Source organism: Mytilus galloprovincialis, chromosome 4 (genome assembly GCF_965363235.1).
Source record: "Mytilus galloprovincialis chromosome 4, xbMytGall1.hap1.1, whole genome shotgun sequence".
Taxonomy (NCBI): Eukaryota; Metazoa; Mollusca; class Bivalvia; order Mytilida; family Mytilidae; genus Mytilus; species Mytilus galloprovincialis.
The window spans coordinates 101,335,845-101,352,270 of NC_134841.1; the positions used below are offsets into that span (position 1 = coordinate 101,335,845).

Below are 16,426 nucleotides of genomic sequence, written 5' to 3' on the forward strand. Positions count from 1 at the left end.
CCACCACATTCTGTATTTGCCAGTTCCAAGTCAGGAGCCGGTATTTCAGTGTTTGTCGTTTGTTGATGTGTAAAATATTTGTTTGTCGTTCATTATTTTGTACAGAAGTTAGGCTCTTATTTTTCTAGTTTGAATTATTTTACATTTGTCATTTCACGGACCTTTATAGCTGACGACTATGCATAATTGGCTTTGATGTATTTAGTAATAGATTAAAAAAGTTACTTTTGAGCAGCCATTTTTATTTTCACCCTCATTCGAAAAAAAGTCATACTTGTGTTGTATCCACGCGTATCATCTAAGGTAAAAGATTTTCTATAAAGTCATGTCGGCCATCTTGAAATTTGACGCCATACTGGAGATTTTTTTTTCTTGACTTTATATCAAATTTTGTCTATACCCCTTAATTTACTATAACACTTTTCATGCTTTCACCAAAAGAAAAGTATATTCTGATATCCACTGGACTATTATTTAAAGAACAAAACCTATAGATCTCGGAAATTCATATATACGCCAGATTTATTACAGCTTGATACCAGAGAACATACAGGAACATATGATATATAATTATAGATATACTGTTCCCAGATGTAACTGAATAAAATTATAATATACATCAAGAAAAAAATATTTTGTTAATAAATCCGAGAAAATTGATTCATTGCTTTTTGTCTGTTATCAAAATTGACTGTGTATAGGTGTTATCACATTTTATCTAATAATCAAACAAAAACTTCAACTTAACCCGACTTGTACAATTATGATAACCAAGCCATATAACATATCTACATATATGTTAATCACCAGTCAGGGGTCCAAAGTAACATCTTGTCTGTCAGGGGTGGATAATTGATGTAAAGTGGACAATTAAATCTTTCTTTTCACAATGAATTGTATAACAAGTGCTGTGGTTATTCTTGTGGCTGTTTACGGTATGGTCTGATTTCAAATTTATCTAGCACTATAATACTAACATTTCACAAAAAATGTTAAAAGCATTTCACTGTTTTATTTCATTGAAGAGAAAATAATAATACTTGAATTGCTCCGTTTTCACCGAATGATCGAAGAAAAAACTTGTTAACTTAATACAATTATGAAATAACACTTTATTTGCCTGTTCATTGTGTAAATTTCAGTATTGATTGTCTATTTAGAGTGTTGAACTACAGTGTATAATCTTTACGCGTTATAGATTGTCATTTGGGATATTTTCTTCATCGGTTATACGACACATTTTTCCATTTATAAAATAACTTGAGAATGGTAAAAGTGATGCCATCTTAATTCGAACTTTATATTCTTTCACTAAATAATTCAAAATTTGGTGACTATGTGGAACGCATCTATCCCATCGAGCTAGAGATAAAGGATACTACAGATACAGTTAAGTTGGCCTCATATCTTGACTTACATCTAGAAATTGACAATGAGGGTCGGTTGAAAACAAAACTTTACGACAAAAGAGATGATTTCAGCTTTCCAATTGTGAACTTTCCATTTCTAAGTAGCAATATTCCAGCAGCACCTGCATACAGGGTATATATCTCCCAATTGATACGATATTCCCGTGCTTGCATTTTCTATCATGATTTTCTTGATAGAGGGTTGTTGCTCACAAGGAAGCTATTAAACCAAGAGTTCCAAATGGTGAAGTTGAAATCATCCCTTCGTAAATTTTACGGATGCCATCACGAGTTGGTTGACCGTTATGGAATAACCGTTTCACAAATGATATCGGATATGTTCCTTACGTCATAACTACAATCCCCTTCCCTTTCATGAATGTGACCTACCGAATTAGACTATTTACCGGATTTGTTATCACATAAGCATGTGGAGCAGGATCTGCTTACCCTTCCGGAGCACCTGAGATCACCCCTAGTTTTTTGGTGGGGTTCGTGTTGTTTATTCTTTAGTTTTCTATGTTGTGTTATGTGTGCTGTTGTTTGTTTGTCTTTTTCATTTTTAGCCACGGCGTTGTCAGTTTGTTTTAGATTTATGAGTTTGACTGTCCCTTTGGTATATTTCGTCCCTCTTTTATCTGTGTTTTGTGATATCATTGTATATGCTTGATAAAATTAGGTTGAGGCAAATAAAAATTAGAGTGCAGAAACGGATCAGATTCCCCCCCCCCCCCAAAGTTTAACACTATAAGGTATAAGGGGAATTTGCATTCAGAATATATTTTTTTCATCAAATTGGAGATCCGAATATTTTTTGACTCAGAAATAAATAAATACAGGTCAACATACGGCCTTAAACAATGAGCAAAGCCCATACGGCATTGTCTGCCATAACAGGCCCCGAAATGACAAATGTAAAACAATTCAAACGCGAAGAGTATGCAATCCTGGATATTATGTTAGTTTTTTATTTTTCTCCGTAAATATAGCAATCCATTGGAAAATCTGAAAAGGTAAGCAGAAAAAGGCATATCCTCTAGAATGAAATTCAAAACAGTGTAGCTGTGGCCATTGATTGACACATTAAAATCATCCATTGACTGGGACAATTTAGGTGAACGTTTGTATGTAACGACCAATGCTCACTATGTACTTTTTAAAGACACTTAAACTATGGGGTCATCAAACGTTCTCAACACCTAAATAAAGTAATTCGAAAAATTAATCAGAAATAACACGATCTTTTGATTTATATCAATTATACAAATCAAAACACAAAGGTTATTCCTGATTAATTTTTCGAATTATTTTATAATTAAAGGCGTTAAGAAACCTTTGGTGACCCCACAGTTTAAATGTCTATCGTAGGTACGTCGTGAACAGTGGTCGTTACAGACAAACGTTCAAGTAAATTGTCCCAGTCAATGGATGATTTTAATGTGTCAATCAATGGCCACAGCTACACTGTTTTGAATTTCATTCTATATACTGGTGTTATTTTATCGCAAAAATTTACACTTTTCCTATGAAAATCACAAAGAAAACAAAAATGATGACCCCCATGTTTTTATTACATATTCCGATGTAACACGATTCATAGAACAAGTTTGCCTAAAAGTTTGGAAATCGGGAGATATGCTATTCGGTATCGTGTAACCTTAATTAATCTCAAAGGAACGTAGCTCGGCGGAGTCGAGAGTCATAACGTCAACAGAGCTAATCTCAAAGGAACGTAGCTCGGCGGAGTAGAGAGTCATAATAACGTCATGTCTAATACTAAATGCATAAAAACTGGGGTACCACAAGGTTCTATCCTGGGCCCTCTGTTATTTATTTTATATATCAATGATTTACCACTTAATATTGAATATTCATTAATAGAATTATATGCAGATGATTCTACATTACATTGTAAAGGTAATAATTTACTTCAGTTTACTTCTAACCTTCAACATGACATTCATGTAATTCTAAATCAACAATTATTGTTTCGAAACAAAGGCTTTGTTCAACTGGAAACAGTTTAGATATCAATATTTCAAATGAACAAATAGAAAATGTAGATCGTGAAAAACTTCTTGGTTTATATATTGACAAAAACCTAAATTGGAATCAGCAGATAGATAAAATGTCATGTACTATATCAAACAGAATCAATTTATTACAAAAGATAAGAAAATATTTACCTATGCATATACGTATTATCTAGTTTAATGCTTATATTCTGCCATTATTTGATTATTGTTGCAATATATGGGGAAGCTGTTGTGAAAGTTGAATAAATAAACTTAATAAGTTATTAAAGAAATCTGCTAGGGTTATAGTAGAAGCTGACATAATGACATCATCCAGTTTATTGTTTAATAGTTTACACTGGTTAACTGTGGAAAAACGCATTCAATACCAAAAGGCAATATTGTATTTAAATCATTAACTATTTACAAGAAAATTTTCATTTTACTGATAATCAAAATTATAACTTACGTTCAGCTGATGAAAAACTATTAAATTTTCCAAAACCAAAAACAATTTTTTTTAAAGAAAACATTTACATATTCAGGTTCTCAAATATGGAACAGTTTACCAAATGAAATAAAAATGAGTAATACACTTCTATCTTTTAAAACAAAATGTTACAAATTTTTCATCAACTGTCACGCGGCAAATTAATATGCTTTTTCATTATTATTTAAATACAATTGTATATTGTGTATAATATAACTTCAGAGGCGGATTTAGGGGGGGGCAGGGGGCCCGGGCCCCCCCCCTTTTTGGGAAAAAATTTGGTTGCTTAAATAGGGAATCACTGAAGCGTGACTGGAGCGGGCCCCCTCTTAGGTCAGTCAATGGGCCCCCACTTATGAAAATTTCTGGATCCACCACTGAACTTTATAATACTCTATGTACTTATAAATATGTTAATATTATTTTGAGGACTCTCAGGAAGATTAGTTTTAACTAATGGGATCATCCTCTTGAAATAAAGATTATTTTTTTTTTTTTTTTAAAGATTGATCGTTTATATAAATATACATAGTCCGGCGGGTTTGTAAAAAATTGTGCACATCCTGTTACAAGCATGAAATTTGGCATAGACCTTCCTCAACTATTACTCTTTTATTTCAGATAGGGAGGCATTTGAAAAAAATGTCTCACTTCCGGTAAAATCCAAAATGGCGGACGTTATACTTAAATCAGCCCAATATCGAAGACTAGCGTGTAAAAATGTCCTATTATCATGCTACTATCATAATATTTGGTACAGACCTTTGTGTTTTACTACTTTTGGATAAATTAAATAGATTAGATGTCTTCAGAAACCCCACTTCCGGTTAAAATCCAATATGGCGGACATTGTACTTAAATAAGCTTATTTTTTAGGGAGGGTAATTGAAATGTGTTTTAACGTATTGCTACTATAATTACATTGTGTATGAACCTTTCTTTGGTGTTTCTGATGGAGACAATGTATAAGACATATGTCTTAAAAACCCTTTCTTCCGGGTATATCCAAAATGGCGGACAGAGAAATATCAATTTTTTATTCAAATTTTCAACTTTCTTCAAAATGTAAAGAAAATGATTTTATTTTGTGCTGGTCATTAAAGTTTTGGCTTTAAGTTATCCCCAAAACCACTTATTCTAGCATGTTGTAAATACTAAGATATAAAGTTGACACTTCCGGTAAAAATATGACGTAAATTTTAAAGATGAGTCCTCAATCTATTTCTTCGATGTAGAGTTTTGGATAGATTGATTTAAACAAAATAAAATCACTATAGTACTAAAAAATATTTAAAACTACTTCTATTTGGCCAAGAATACATGCTTATTCACAATCACCACCACATGCACACAAGGCAGTGCACGGGAGACCCGATTTTACACATTAAAAATAACCGCGGCATCCTTTCTTACATCCATAATGTACAAGCTTCTGACAAAATGATGAGGTCTCAGAAAGAGCTTTTTTTAAAGGGACCCTCTTTGTCCCTTCGCAATCCATTAGTGACAAGACTAGGTAGCATAAGAGTCAATCCAAAGCTCGTCTCACTAAACACCTGCATTAGTATATTACACGTTTTACATGCTTGAAAAGACTAGAACAAGTCGAGGGAATAGCCTCACTTAAAATGAGATTTCCCTTTTGTGCAAAAATTGACTTTCTTGGTTCGTTAATCATGTTAGATCTGATAAGTTTGTACAGTACAACCCCGGTGATTTAGGCTGATCAATCATCATTCTTTATGTTAAAGTCACATCTTCAAATACCATTAATGTCTCCCACGCAGTCTTTTTTTTTTCCTTTTCAAGCAAAGAGAGAACAGTATCACAACCCGTCATAAGGTATTGGTCAGAAATAAAAGTGTGTGATCACTCATTGCCTAGTGCATTTGAAAGGCCATTGATAGATATTAATCCAAAGATTTTTGCCTCCCCAAATACAATCAATAGTTCGTCTGCCCCTTTGTTACGGAATAGCGAAATACTGGTAGTTTTAAAGCTGCTAAAAGAAGCAAGGGCAACATTTAGGGGAAAGGGAATACACAGACGAACCCAGGATTAAAAACATCCTCAAAGATGGGAAAGTTTTCTCTGAGAGATGACGACAGTAAGAAAGAACTTTTAAGTTTTCATTCACAGGAGCTTGCTCAATACAATTTTGAGTACAAGGTAGTTGAAGCAACAAATGCTCAGGATGTTTAGTGTTATCCACCACTTGATGATGTTTCAAGTTTAGCACCATGTTTACACGAAGAGACTGACACTAGAATCAAGATAGATGTGTCTGATGCAGTGAAACATAGACTTAACTGAGTCATGACTCAAACAGTCGATACTGATGTCATTGCTGTTTCGCTATTCCGTGACATAGGGCAGACAAACTTTGGTTTGCATTTAGAAGGGGAAAAGTATAAGATATATATCAATCAATGACCTTTCAAATGCACTAGGCATTAAAAGATAACACGTTCGCTGGAAAAGGAACTGCGTTGGTGACATTAATGGAGTTTGAAGATGTGACTATAGCATTTAGAATGATGATTGACCAGCCAACATCACCATATGGATTTGATGTTTAATGTCATTGAAAACGATACGTGGTTTTGTTGGAAGATAAAAAAAAAAAGGAAACAGAAACAATACCACAGTCTTTGTAAATGTTGGAAATCAGCTCTCCGATTGTGAATTGCGGCCTACTGAGTATGCTGATTGGGTATTATGTCCTTACCTAAATAAAATACCTTGAAACTGAAATACGAGTGGATGAAGTCTTGGATGCGTATGGTGGTTATAGCAACAATTGGTCAGGATATTCTATCTTATCCACCACGTAATGTATTTCAAGTTCAGCACCAAGTTCACATTTAGAGGCAGACACTAAAATCATGGTGCATGTGTCTGATGCAGTGAAACACGCACTTAAACGAGTCATGATTCGAACAGTCGTTAATGATGATGTTGTCAATACTGTTTCGCTATTCCGTGACATAGGGGTAGACGTTGTGTTTGGGAGGGCAAAATACTTTGGATTAATATCTATCAATGGCCTTTCAAATGCACTAGGCAATGAGTGATCTGGGTGATCTGAAACACTTATTGTTATCCATGTCTTTACCTGTTGTGATATGGTTCTCTCTTTGCTTGAAAGGGGGGAAAAGACTATGTGGGAGACATTGATTGCATTTGAAGATGTGACTTTAACAAAAAGAATGATGATTAATCAGACTAAATCACCGGGGTTTTACTGTAAGATCGCACAAACTTAGCAGATGGGTATAACATGGTTAACGAAGCAAGAAAATAACTATTTGCGCAACAGGGACGGCTTTTCGAGGCTATTCCCTCAACTTGGTCTAGTCTTTTCCAGCATGTAAATAATGCAATAAACTTAGGCAGGTGTTTAGGGAGACGAGCTTGGGATTGGCTCTTATGCTACCCATTCCAGGCGGGGACAAAGAGGATAACTTTTGAAAAACTCTTTTTGAGGCCTCATCATTTTGTCAAAAGCTTATACATTGTGGATGTAAGGGAGCTACTATTTGATTTTTATGGGGGGGCTAGGATGAAAAATGTTGTCCTGCATTTTTTTTTTAGCTGTAATCTCTGTTCTGCCTATTTATTTTTCACTCTGTTCGGTCCTGCCTTTTTTTTTTCAGTTTATCCTGACTTTTTTTTTACCTAAATTGTCGTCCTGACTTTTTTTTTTGCAAGCGTCTCATCCTGCCTTTTTTTTTACTCAAAACTCCTGTCCTGCCTATTTTTTCAAATTTCATCCTAGCCCCCCCATAAAAATCAAATGGTAGCTCCCTAAGAAAGGATTCCGCGGTCATTTTTAATGTGGAAAATCGGGTATCCCGTGCACTGCGATGTGTGCATGTCATGGTGACTGTGAATAAACATGTATTCTTGGCCAAATAGTAATAATTTAAATTTTTTTTTAGTACTATAGTGATTTTATTTTGTTTTAATCAATCTATCCAAAACTCTAAATCGAAGAAATAGATTGAGGACTCATCTTTGAAATTTACGTCATATTTTTAACCGGAAGTGTCAACTTTATATCTAAATATTTACAACATGCTAGAATAAGTGGTTTTGAGGATAACTTTAAGCCAAAAGTTTAATGACCAGCACAAAATAAAATCATTTCTTTACATATTGAAAAAAATGAAAATTTGAATAAAAAATTGATATTTCTCTGTCCGCCATTTTGGATATACCCGGAAGAAAGGGTTTTTAAGACATATGTCTTATGCATTGTATCCATCAGAAACACCAAAGAAAGGTTCATACACAATGTAATGATAGTAGCAATACGTTAAAACACATTTCAGTTACCCTCCCTAAAAAATAAGCTTATTTAAGTACAATGTCAGCCATATTGGATTTTAACCGAAAGTGGGGTTTCTGAAGACATCTAATCTATTTAATTTATCCAAAAGTAGTAAAAAACAAAGGTCTGTACCAAATATTATGATAGTAGCATGATAATAACACATTTTTACACGCTAGCCTTCGATATTGGGCTGATTTAAGTATGACGTCCGCCATTTTGGATTTTACCGGAAGTGAGACATTTTTTTCAAATGCCTCCCTATCTGAAATAAAAGAGTAATAGTTGAGGAAGGTCTATGCCAAATTTCATGCTTGTAACAGGATGTGCACAATTCGTCTGAAATATGCTTGTAGCCGCCGGACTAACAGTGTTAATTTCCATTGTTTAACGCAAGTGTACATTTTAAATAAATAAATTGAATGAAAACTACGGTTCCTTATTTGTGCATTGTGATTAAAAATTCGTATGTATTATTACTTTCATTTCTTTACAACTCTGTCTTGTATTGTTCTGGTCGCATTATTGCAAATAGCAATTTCATGACTGTATCATGCGTTTCCATCAGTTTAACATAGTACTATAACATGGTAAGGTTAGAAATTAATGGTAAACCCTAGTTTTTACTGTTTTAATATCTAATCTTACAGTTTCAATTTATTGACATAACTGCACGACTCGATTCTCAATAAACAGTGTTAAGATAATCGTTGCAAAGAATCCTGCTCAAACTTTTGAGAAAGACGGTTTTAACTTTTCAGTGTTGCGAGAGTTTATGTTCTATTTTGAAGGCAATTGTAGTGACCTGCAATACAAGTACCGTTCCATTGAGTTTAGTTATATGTCTTGTGTTTTTGTCTCTGACCTATGTTTTCTGTATTTGGCATGTGTAGTGCATCATGACATAAGACATTGTTACGTGTACCATGATGAACTTTCGTTCAGGACTGCTGTGTGCATTTTTGACATGGAACTCGTGACCAGACTATGACTTTTTGACTCTAGTCCTATGCACGTTGGGTTTGTCATCATGATACAGTGTGTATAATACCTTGACCTCAAAATATAATTTTCAATTGACCTTGCTTCTGAATATGTGGCATGTAGATCTATTGTCATAAGATGGTGAGTCTAGTGGCACGAATAACTTTATGTGAGCTTGACCTTTGCCCTCAATGTACAACTTGTATATTTTGTTTGAATTAAACGGAGAATTGTCTGATTGGCAATCATACCATATCTTCTTAATATATCTATTTTAGATATAAAGATTTATTTGTTAGTTTTGTGTACCACGATGACCCTTTCCTCAAAATCTGCTTTATGTTTTTTTGACAAAGAACCTTTGACCAGACTATGACTTTTTGACTCTTGACCTATGCATATTGGGTGTGTCTCTTGGTATGATTTACCTTGACGACAAGTCAAGAGTCTCTGGTTTTTGTTAGTCTTGTATGTTTTTAATTGTAAGTTCAGTTTTATGTTTTGGAGTTCGACATTTTGTTTAAGGGCCATTTGAAACCCGCCTCCGGGCGAGGGATTTTCTCGCTTTGTTGAAGACCCATTGGTGGCTTTCGACTGCTTTCTGCTCTTTTTTCATGTTACTGTCTCTTTTACACATTCCACAATTCCATTTTCAATTTGTAAGAATGTTGGTTCAAAGGAAAACTAAATCCTTTAATTTCCGTGAAAAAATAGAGAGAGCATTTACTGCTTCAGTAGCACCATGTGCTGCTAGTTGTGACAGATAATGCAAAATGTTTCAACCATTTTATCTTAGATTTCATTTCATGGACATGTAGATATGGATAGTCTGTTTTTACATCTTAAAAATCCACACAGATGGTATACGCATATCAATAAACTGAACTCAGTGCAAAGAACCTTTAAAGTACACTTATACAGAGAGCTCAATCTAGTGAAACACTTTGGTATGCTGGTCACGTGTAACTTGAAATGTCACTGTCTGTTGCCAAACTGCACAGAGATCCTGAAAAAAATATGCAAGAAAATTCTATTAGAAGTAGAAATCAAAGAAAGTAAATAAGCTGTTTACTGAAATAAATGCAGAATATGTCTATGGGCCACAGATGCCCCTGCTTGAGAAAAAACATGAGTAAACTTCCACGTATAGATGCAGGATTCTCGTAATTTGACCGTTTTGTGACCAAAAACATTGTGTATAAGTTTCAAAATATTTGGCAAACTAAAGTTAAAGAACGGAAACAACAGATTTAGCATTTTTCCTATCTTCAGGCTCCGTGTTGACATTTGTATCATTGGTACTTGTACCACATCTTCTCACATCTAATAACTCATGAACAGTGACGTCACCCAATATCGAACTTGATAGATCTGTATTACGGGGTAATAAGCATTACGTATCTGGTTCATAACATTTGATTGAGTCAAACTTATGTAAGAGAACGGAAACGAAAAAGTCAGCATTTTCTATGTTTTTAAAGGGACATGATAACTCATGAACGGTAAAAGTTACGCTACCAAATTTCAAATTAGATTTTGTGTTGTGTGGTGATAAGCATTGTCCCAGGTTAGGGGGATGGTGGTGATCCCGCTAACATGTTCAACCCCGCCTTATACGGTATGTGTGTGACTATCGCAAGTCAAGAGCCTGTAATTCAGTAGTTTTCGTTTGTTTATGTGTTACACATTTGTGTTTTTCGTTCATTTTTTGTACACAAATTTGTCTTGTTTCTTTTCTCGTTTGAATATTGTTTGACATTGTCATTTCGGTGCCTTTTATAGCTGACTATGCGGTATGGACTTTGCTCATTGTTGAAGGCCGTATATGACCTATAGTTGTTAATTTCTGTCACCTGGTCTCTTGTGGAGAGTTCTCATTGGCACTCATGCCATAATGGTGGAGGGTGGGGATCCTGCTAACATGTTTAACTCCGCCTTATTCTGTATGTATGTGCCTGTCCCAAGTCAGGAGCCTGTAATTCAGTGACAGTCGTGTGTTTATGTGTTACATATTTGTTTTTCGTTCATTTTTTGTACATAAGGCATTTGGTCTCTTGTGTAGAGTTCACATTGGCACTCATGCCACATCTTCTTTTTTTATATTGTGTTCAAGTTTTTTATTATTTGGTTGAGGCAAACTAAAGTTTGGAGAACGGAATCCATTTGGGACGTTTGAACTAGGGTAACACTTTATGCCCCTCCACTATGGCACCACCACAGAAGTTCTCGGACTATTGTGCTGGTGATACTCATTCCACTAGCACTGTCATTAACACACACACACACACACACACACACACACAATTTTATTATAAAAATATTCAATCTTTAATTTTATTTAGGGCCAAATGATTATATGCATGCATGCCCTTCATAAAGAGTACCAAATTTGACAAATTTATTGTACATATACTTTTTTGTAATACTTTTATAACTTAGTTTTCAACTAATTAAAGCTTACCAACTTAAATTAATCATCACTTTCTTTTTATATATCTTTTAACATTCTGTTTTGAACAAAACGATTTGTTACATATACTTCACATGTATTTCTATCAAATCTGACATTATTACAAAGCCAATTAAATAAAATTCAGTCGAACTTGAAAATAAATGTGCAATCAAATATATATGCAAGTCGTTAACTGGTCAAGTGGCTAGATGCACATATCGTTGGCCAATTGAACAACACGTCCTAATTGGGTGGTGTTAAAACTTTTAGAAATATTAACGAAAATAAGGGATGCATGAGTAAAGGAAAATAAATGAAAACAGAACGCCTGAATTAAATAAAAGGATGTTCGATATACTACATATTTCGGTTTATTTTTCAAATCTATACGATGTTTTATTTTTATCTAGTTTCCTAATAAAAATAATTAAAATGAGAAGATAAATACCTTACAGCTTTCTTTACCGTCGATGCTGGAATGTTTAATGTTAAAAAACAATTTCAGCGTCTTTGACCTACTTTATCTTTTTATTCGGATACTTGCGGTTATCTTCTCCAAGTTCAGCGGGGACATTAGAACGATCTAGAATAGAACCCAGATGGAACCAAGAAGTTGGGTTGCTATAACCAAACAACCCGGATGTCGAACCAGTTACCATGGTTTCGAACCAAAGAACCCGGATAGAACCAAGGTTCAGAACCAAAAACCCCAGATGGAACCAAGGTTTAGAACCAGAGTGCCCGGATATAACCTAATTGCATTCGGAATTCTCATGACTTTTTATACCTTCAACGTATTTTCCAAATCATTTATTTATTTAGTATATTTATAAATAATAATATATAATTTACAAGATTGATCGTTTATATAAATATACAGTGCTAATTTCCATTGTTTAACGCAAGCGTACATTTTAGATAAATAAATTGAATGGAAACTACGGTTCCTTATTTGTGCATTGTGATTAAAAATTCGCATGTATCATTACTTTTATTTGTCTACAACTCTGTCTTGTATTGTTCTGGTCGTACTTTTGCAAATATTAAATTTCATGACTGTATCATGTGTTGCCATCAGTTTACCATAGAACTATCACATGGTTAGTTTTGAAATTAATGGTAAACCCTAGTTTTTAGTGCTCACTGTTTTAATTTATTGACATAACTGCACGACTCGATTCTCAATTGATAGTGGTAAGATAATCGATGCAAAGAATCCTGTTAAACTTTTGTGAAAGACGGTTTTAATTTTGCAGTGCTGCGAGAGTTTATGTTCTATTTTGAAGGCAATTGTAATGACCTGCAATACAAGTACCGTTCCATTTGAGTTTAGTTATATGTCTTGTGTTTCTGTCTCTGACCTAGGTTTTCTGTATTTGGCATGTGTAGTGCATCATGACATAAGACATTGTTACGTGTACCATGATGCTGTGTACATTTTTGACATGGAACTATATATATATATTGACCAGAATATGACTTTTTGACACTTGACCTATGCACGTTAGGTGTGTCATCGGGATACAGTGTGTATATTACCTTGACCTCAAAATATAATTTTCAATTGACCTTGCTTCTGAATATATGGCATGTAGATATATTGTCATAAGATGGTGCACGAGTCTAGTGGCAATAGAAACTTCATGTGAACTTGACATTTGGCCTCAATGTACAACTTGTATATTTTGTTTGAATTAAATGAGGAATTGTCTGATTGGCACTCATACCACATCTTATTATAGATCTATTTTAGATATAAAGATATATTTGTTAGTTTTGTGTAGCACTTTTACCCTTTCCTCAAAATCTGCTTTGTGGTTTTTTATAAGGAACTCTTGACCAGACTGTGACTTTTTGACTCTTGACCTCTGCATATTGGGTGTGTCTCTTGGTATGATTACCTTGACGACAAGTCAGGAGTCTCTGTTTTTTGTTGATCTTGTATGTTTTTAATTGTAAGTTCAGTTTTATGTTTTGGAGTTTGAACTAGTACACACTTTGATTAGTGGCCATCTGAAGCCCACCTCCGGTCGAGGGATTTTCACGCTTTGTTGAAGACCCATTGGTGGCCTTCGACTGCTTTCTGTTCTTTTGTCATGTTACTGTCTCTTTTACACATTCCACATTTTCATTCTCAATTTTTAAGAATGTTACGTTCAAATGAAAACTTAATCCTTTAATTTCCGTGAAAAATTTGAGTGGGTCTCATTGGGGCCTAAGCGTGACGCGGGATTGCTGACTTTTTGTAAGCGTTACACGTGAAAGTCAAATTAATGCGCCGTGAAAACGGGAATTGAAGTCTAGCGGGACACGGGAATTTACAAAAAAATGAGAATTGCTTACGTACATAGTGTAAGCGGGATACGGGAATCTGACAAAACAGTAAGCGGGATCCGTGATCAGGACCCCCAACGAGACCCCCATTAGAGAGGACATTTACTGCTTTAGTAGCACCATGTGCTGCCAGTTGTGATAGATAATGCAAAATGTTTTAATCATTTTACCTTAGATTTCATTTCATTTCATGGACATGCAGATATGGATAGTCTGTTTTTACATCTTAAAAATTCACACAGAAGGTATACGCATATCAATAAACTGAACTCAATACAAAGAACCTTTAAAGTGCACTTAGACAGAGAGCTCAATCTAGTGAAGCACTTTGTTATGCTGGTCACATGTTACTTGAAATATCGTTGTCTGTTACCAAACTGCACCGAGATCCTGAAAAAGTATGCAAGTTAATTCTAGAAGTAGAATTCAATGGAAGTAAATAAGCTGTTTACTTAAATAAATGTAAAATATGTCAATGGGCCACAGATGCCCCTGCTTGTGAAAAAAAAACATTAGTAAACATCCACATATACATGCAAGATTCACGTTATTTTGACTGTTTTGTGACCATAAGCATCATGTATAAGTTTCAAAATATTTGGTTAAGGCAAACTGAAGTTGAAGAACGGTAACAACTGATTTAACATTTTTCCTATCTTAAGGCTCCGTGTTGACATTTGTATCATTGGTACTCGTACCACATCTTCTTACATCTAATGACTCATGAACAGTAAAAGTGACGCCACCCAATATCGAACTTCATAGATCTGTTTTATTGGGTAATAAGCATTGCGTATAAGGTTTATAACGTTTGATTGAGTAAAACTTATTTAAGAGAACGGAAACGAAAAATTCAGCATTTTCTATGCTTTTATAGGAACACGGATTCTCGTAAACGGTAAAAGTGACGCTACCAAATTTCAAAATTTTATTTTGTGTTGTGTGGTAATAAGCACGGTCCCAGGTTATGATCCCGCCTTATTCGGTATGTATGTGCCTATCGTATGTCAGGAACCTGTAACTCGGTGCTTGTCGTTTGTTTATGTGTTACATATTTGTTTTTCGTTCATTTTTTGTTCATAAATTTTTCCGTTTCTATTCTCGTTTGAATTGTTTTAAATTGTCATTTCAGTGCCTTTTATTGGTGACTATGAGGTATGACCTTTGATCATTGTTGAAGACCGTATTGTGACCTATAGTTGTTAATTCCTGTGTCATCTGATCTCTTGTGAAGAGTTCTCATTGGCACTCAAGCCATATTAGGTAAAGGGTGGGGATCCTGTTAACAAATTTAACCCCGCCTTATTCTGTATGTATGTGCCTGTCCCAAGTCAGGAGCCTGTAATTCAGTGGTTGTCGTTTCTTTATGGATTACATATTTGTTTTTGTACATAAAAATGGGCCGTTAGTTCTCTCGTTTGAATTGTTTTACATTGTCATTTCGTAGCCCTTTATAGCTGACTATTGTGTATGGACTTTGACATTATTGAAGGCCGTATGGTGACCTATATTTGGTAATTTCTGAGTCATTTGGTCTCTTGTGGAGAGTTCTCATTGACACTCATGCCACATTTTCTTTTTTATATTGTGTATAAGTTTTGTAGTATTTCCCAATATTTCCCAATATATTTCCCAATATTGGTTGAGGCAAACTTAAGTTGGGAGAACGGGACTCATTTTTTGGAATGTTCGGGAAGGACGGACTAGGGTAACACCTTATGCCTCTCCATTATGGCACCAACACAGAAGTTCTGACTATTGTGCTGGTAATACTCATCCCACTGCCACTGTCATTAACACACACACACACAATTTTATTATAAAAATATTTAATCTTAATTTTGATTTCTTTTTTTGGGGGGCCGAATGATTATATGCATCCCCTTCACAAGGAGTCTCAAATTTGACAAATTTATTGTACATATACATTTTTGTAATAATTTATAGCTTATTTTTCAACTAATTAAATCTTACAAACTTAAATTGATCATCTCTCTCTTTTTATATGTCTTTTAACATTTTGTTTTGAACAAAACGATTTGTAACATATACTTCACATGTATTTCTATTAAATATGACATTATTACAAAGCCAATTAAATGAAATTCAGTCGAACTTGAAAACAAATATGCAATCATTCAAATATATATGCAAGTCGTTACCTGATCAAGTTGCTAGATGCACATATCGTCATCAAATTGAACGACATGTCGTTTTAAAACTTCTAGAAATATTAACGGAAATAAGGGATGAGTAAAGAAAAATAAATGAAAACAGAAGGACTGAATTAAATAAAAGGATGTTTGATATACTGTATATTTCGGTTTATTTTTAAAATACATACGATGCTTTATTTTTATCTAGTTTCCTAATGAGAATAATTAAAAGAGAAGATAAATACCTTACAGC

At 34.3% G+C, this 16,426-nt stretch overlaps 1 protein-coding gene across 1 annotated transcript in view; it reads left to right on the forward strand.

Annotated features, from left to right (window-relative positions):
• The first annotated feature begins 787 nt into the window (after positions 1-787).
• The window catches only part of LOC143073631 (macrophage mannose receptor 1-like), a 52,468-nt gene continuing 36,829 nt past the window's right edge, over positions 788-16,426 (forward strand). The window contains exon 1 of the mRNA XM_076249313.1: positions 788-935. Coding sequence (XP_076105428.1) covers positions 890-935 — 46 coding nt within the window. The 5' untranslated portion in view covers positions 788-889. The remainder of the gene's footprint in view (positions 936-16,426) is intronic.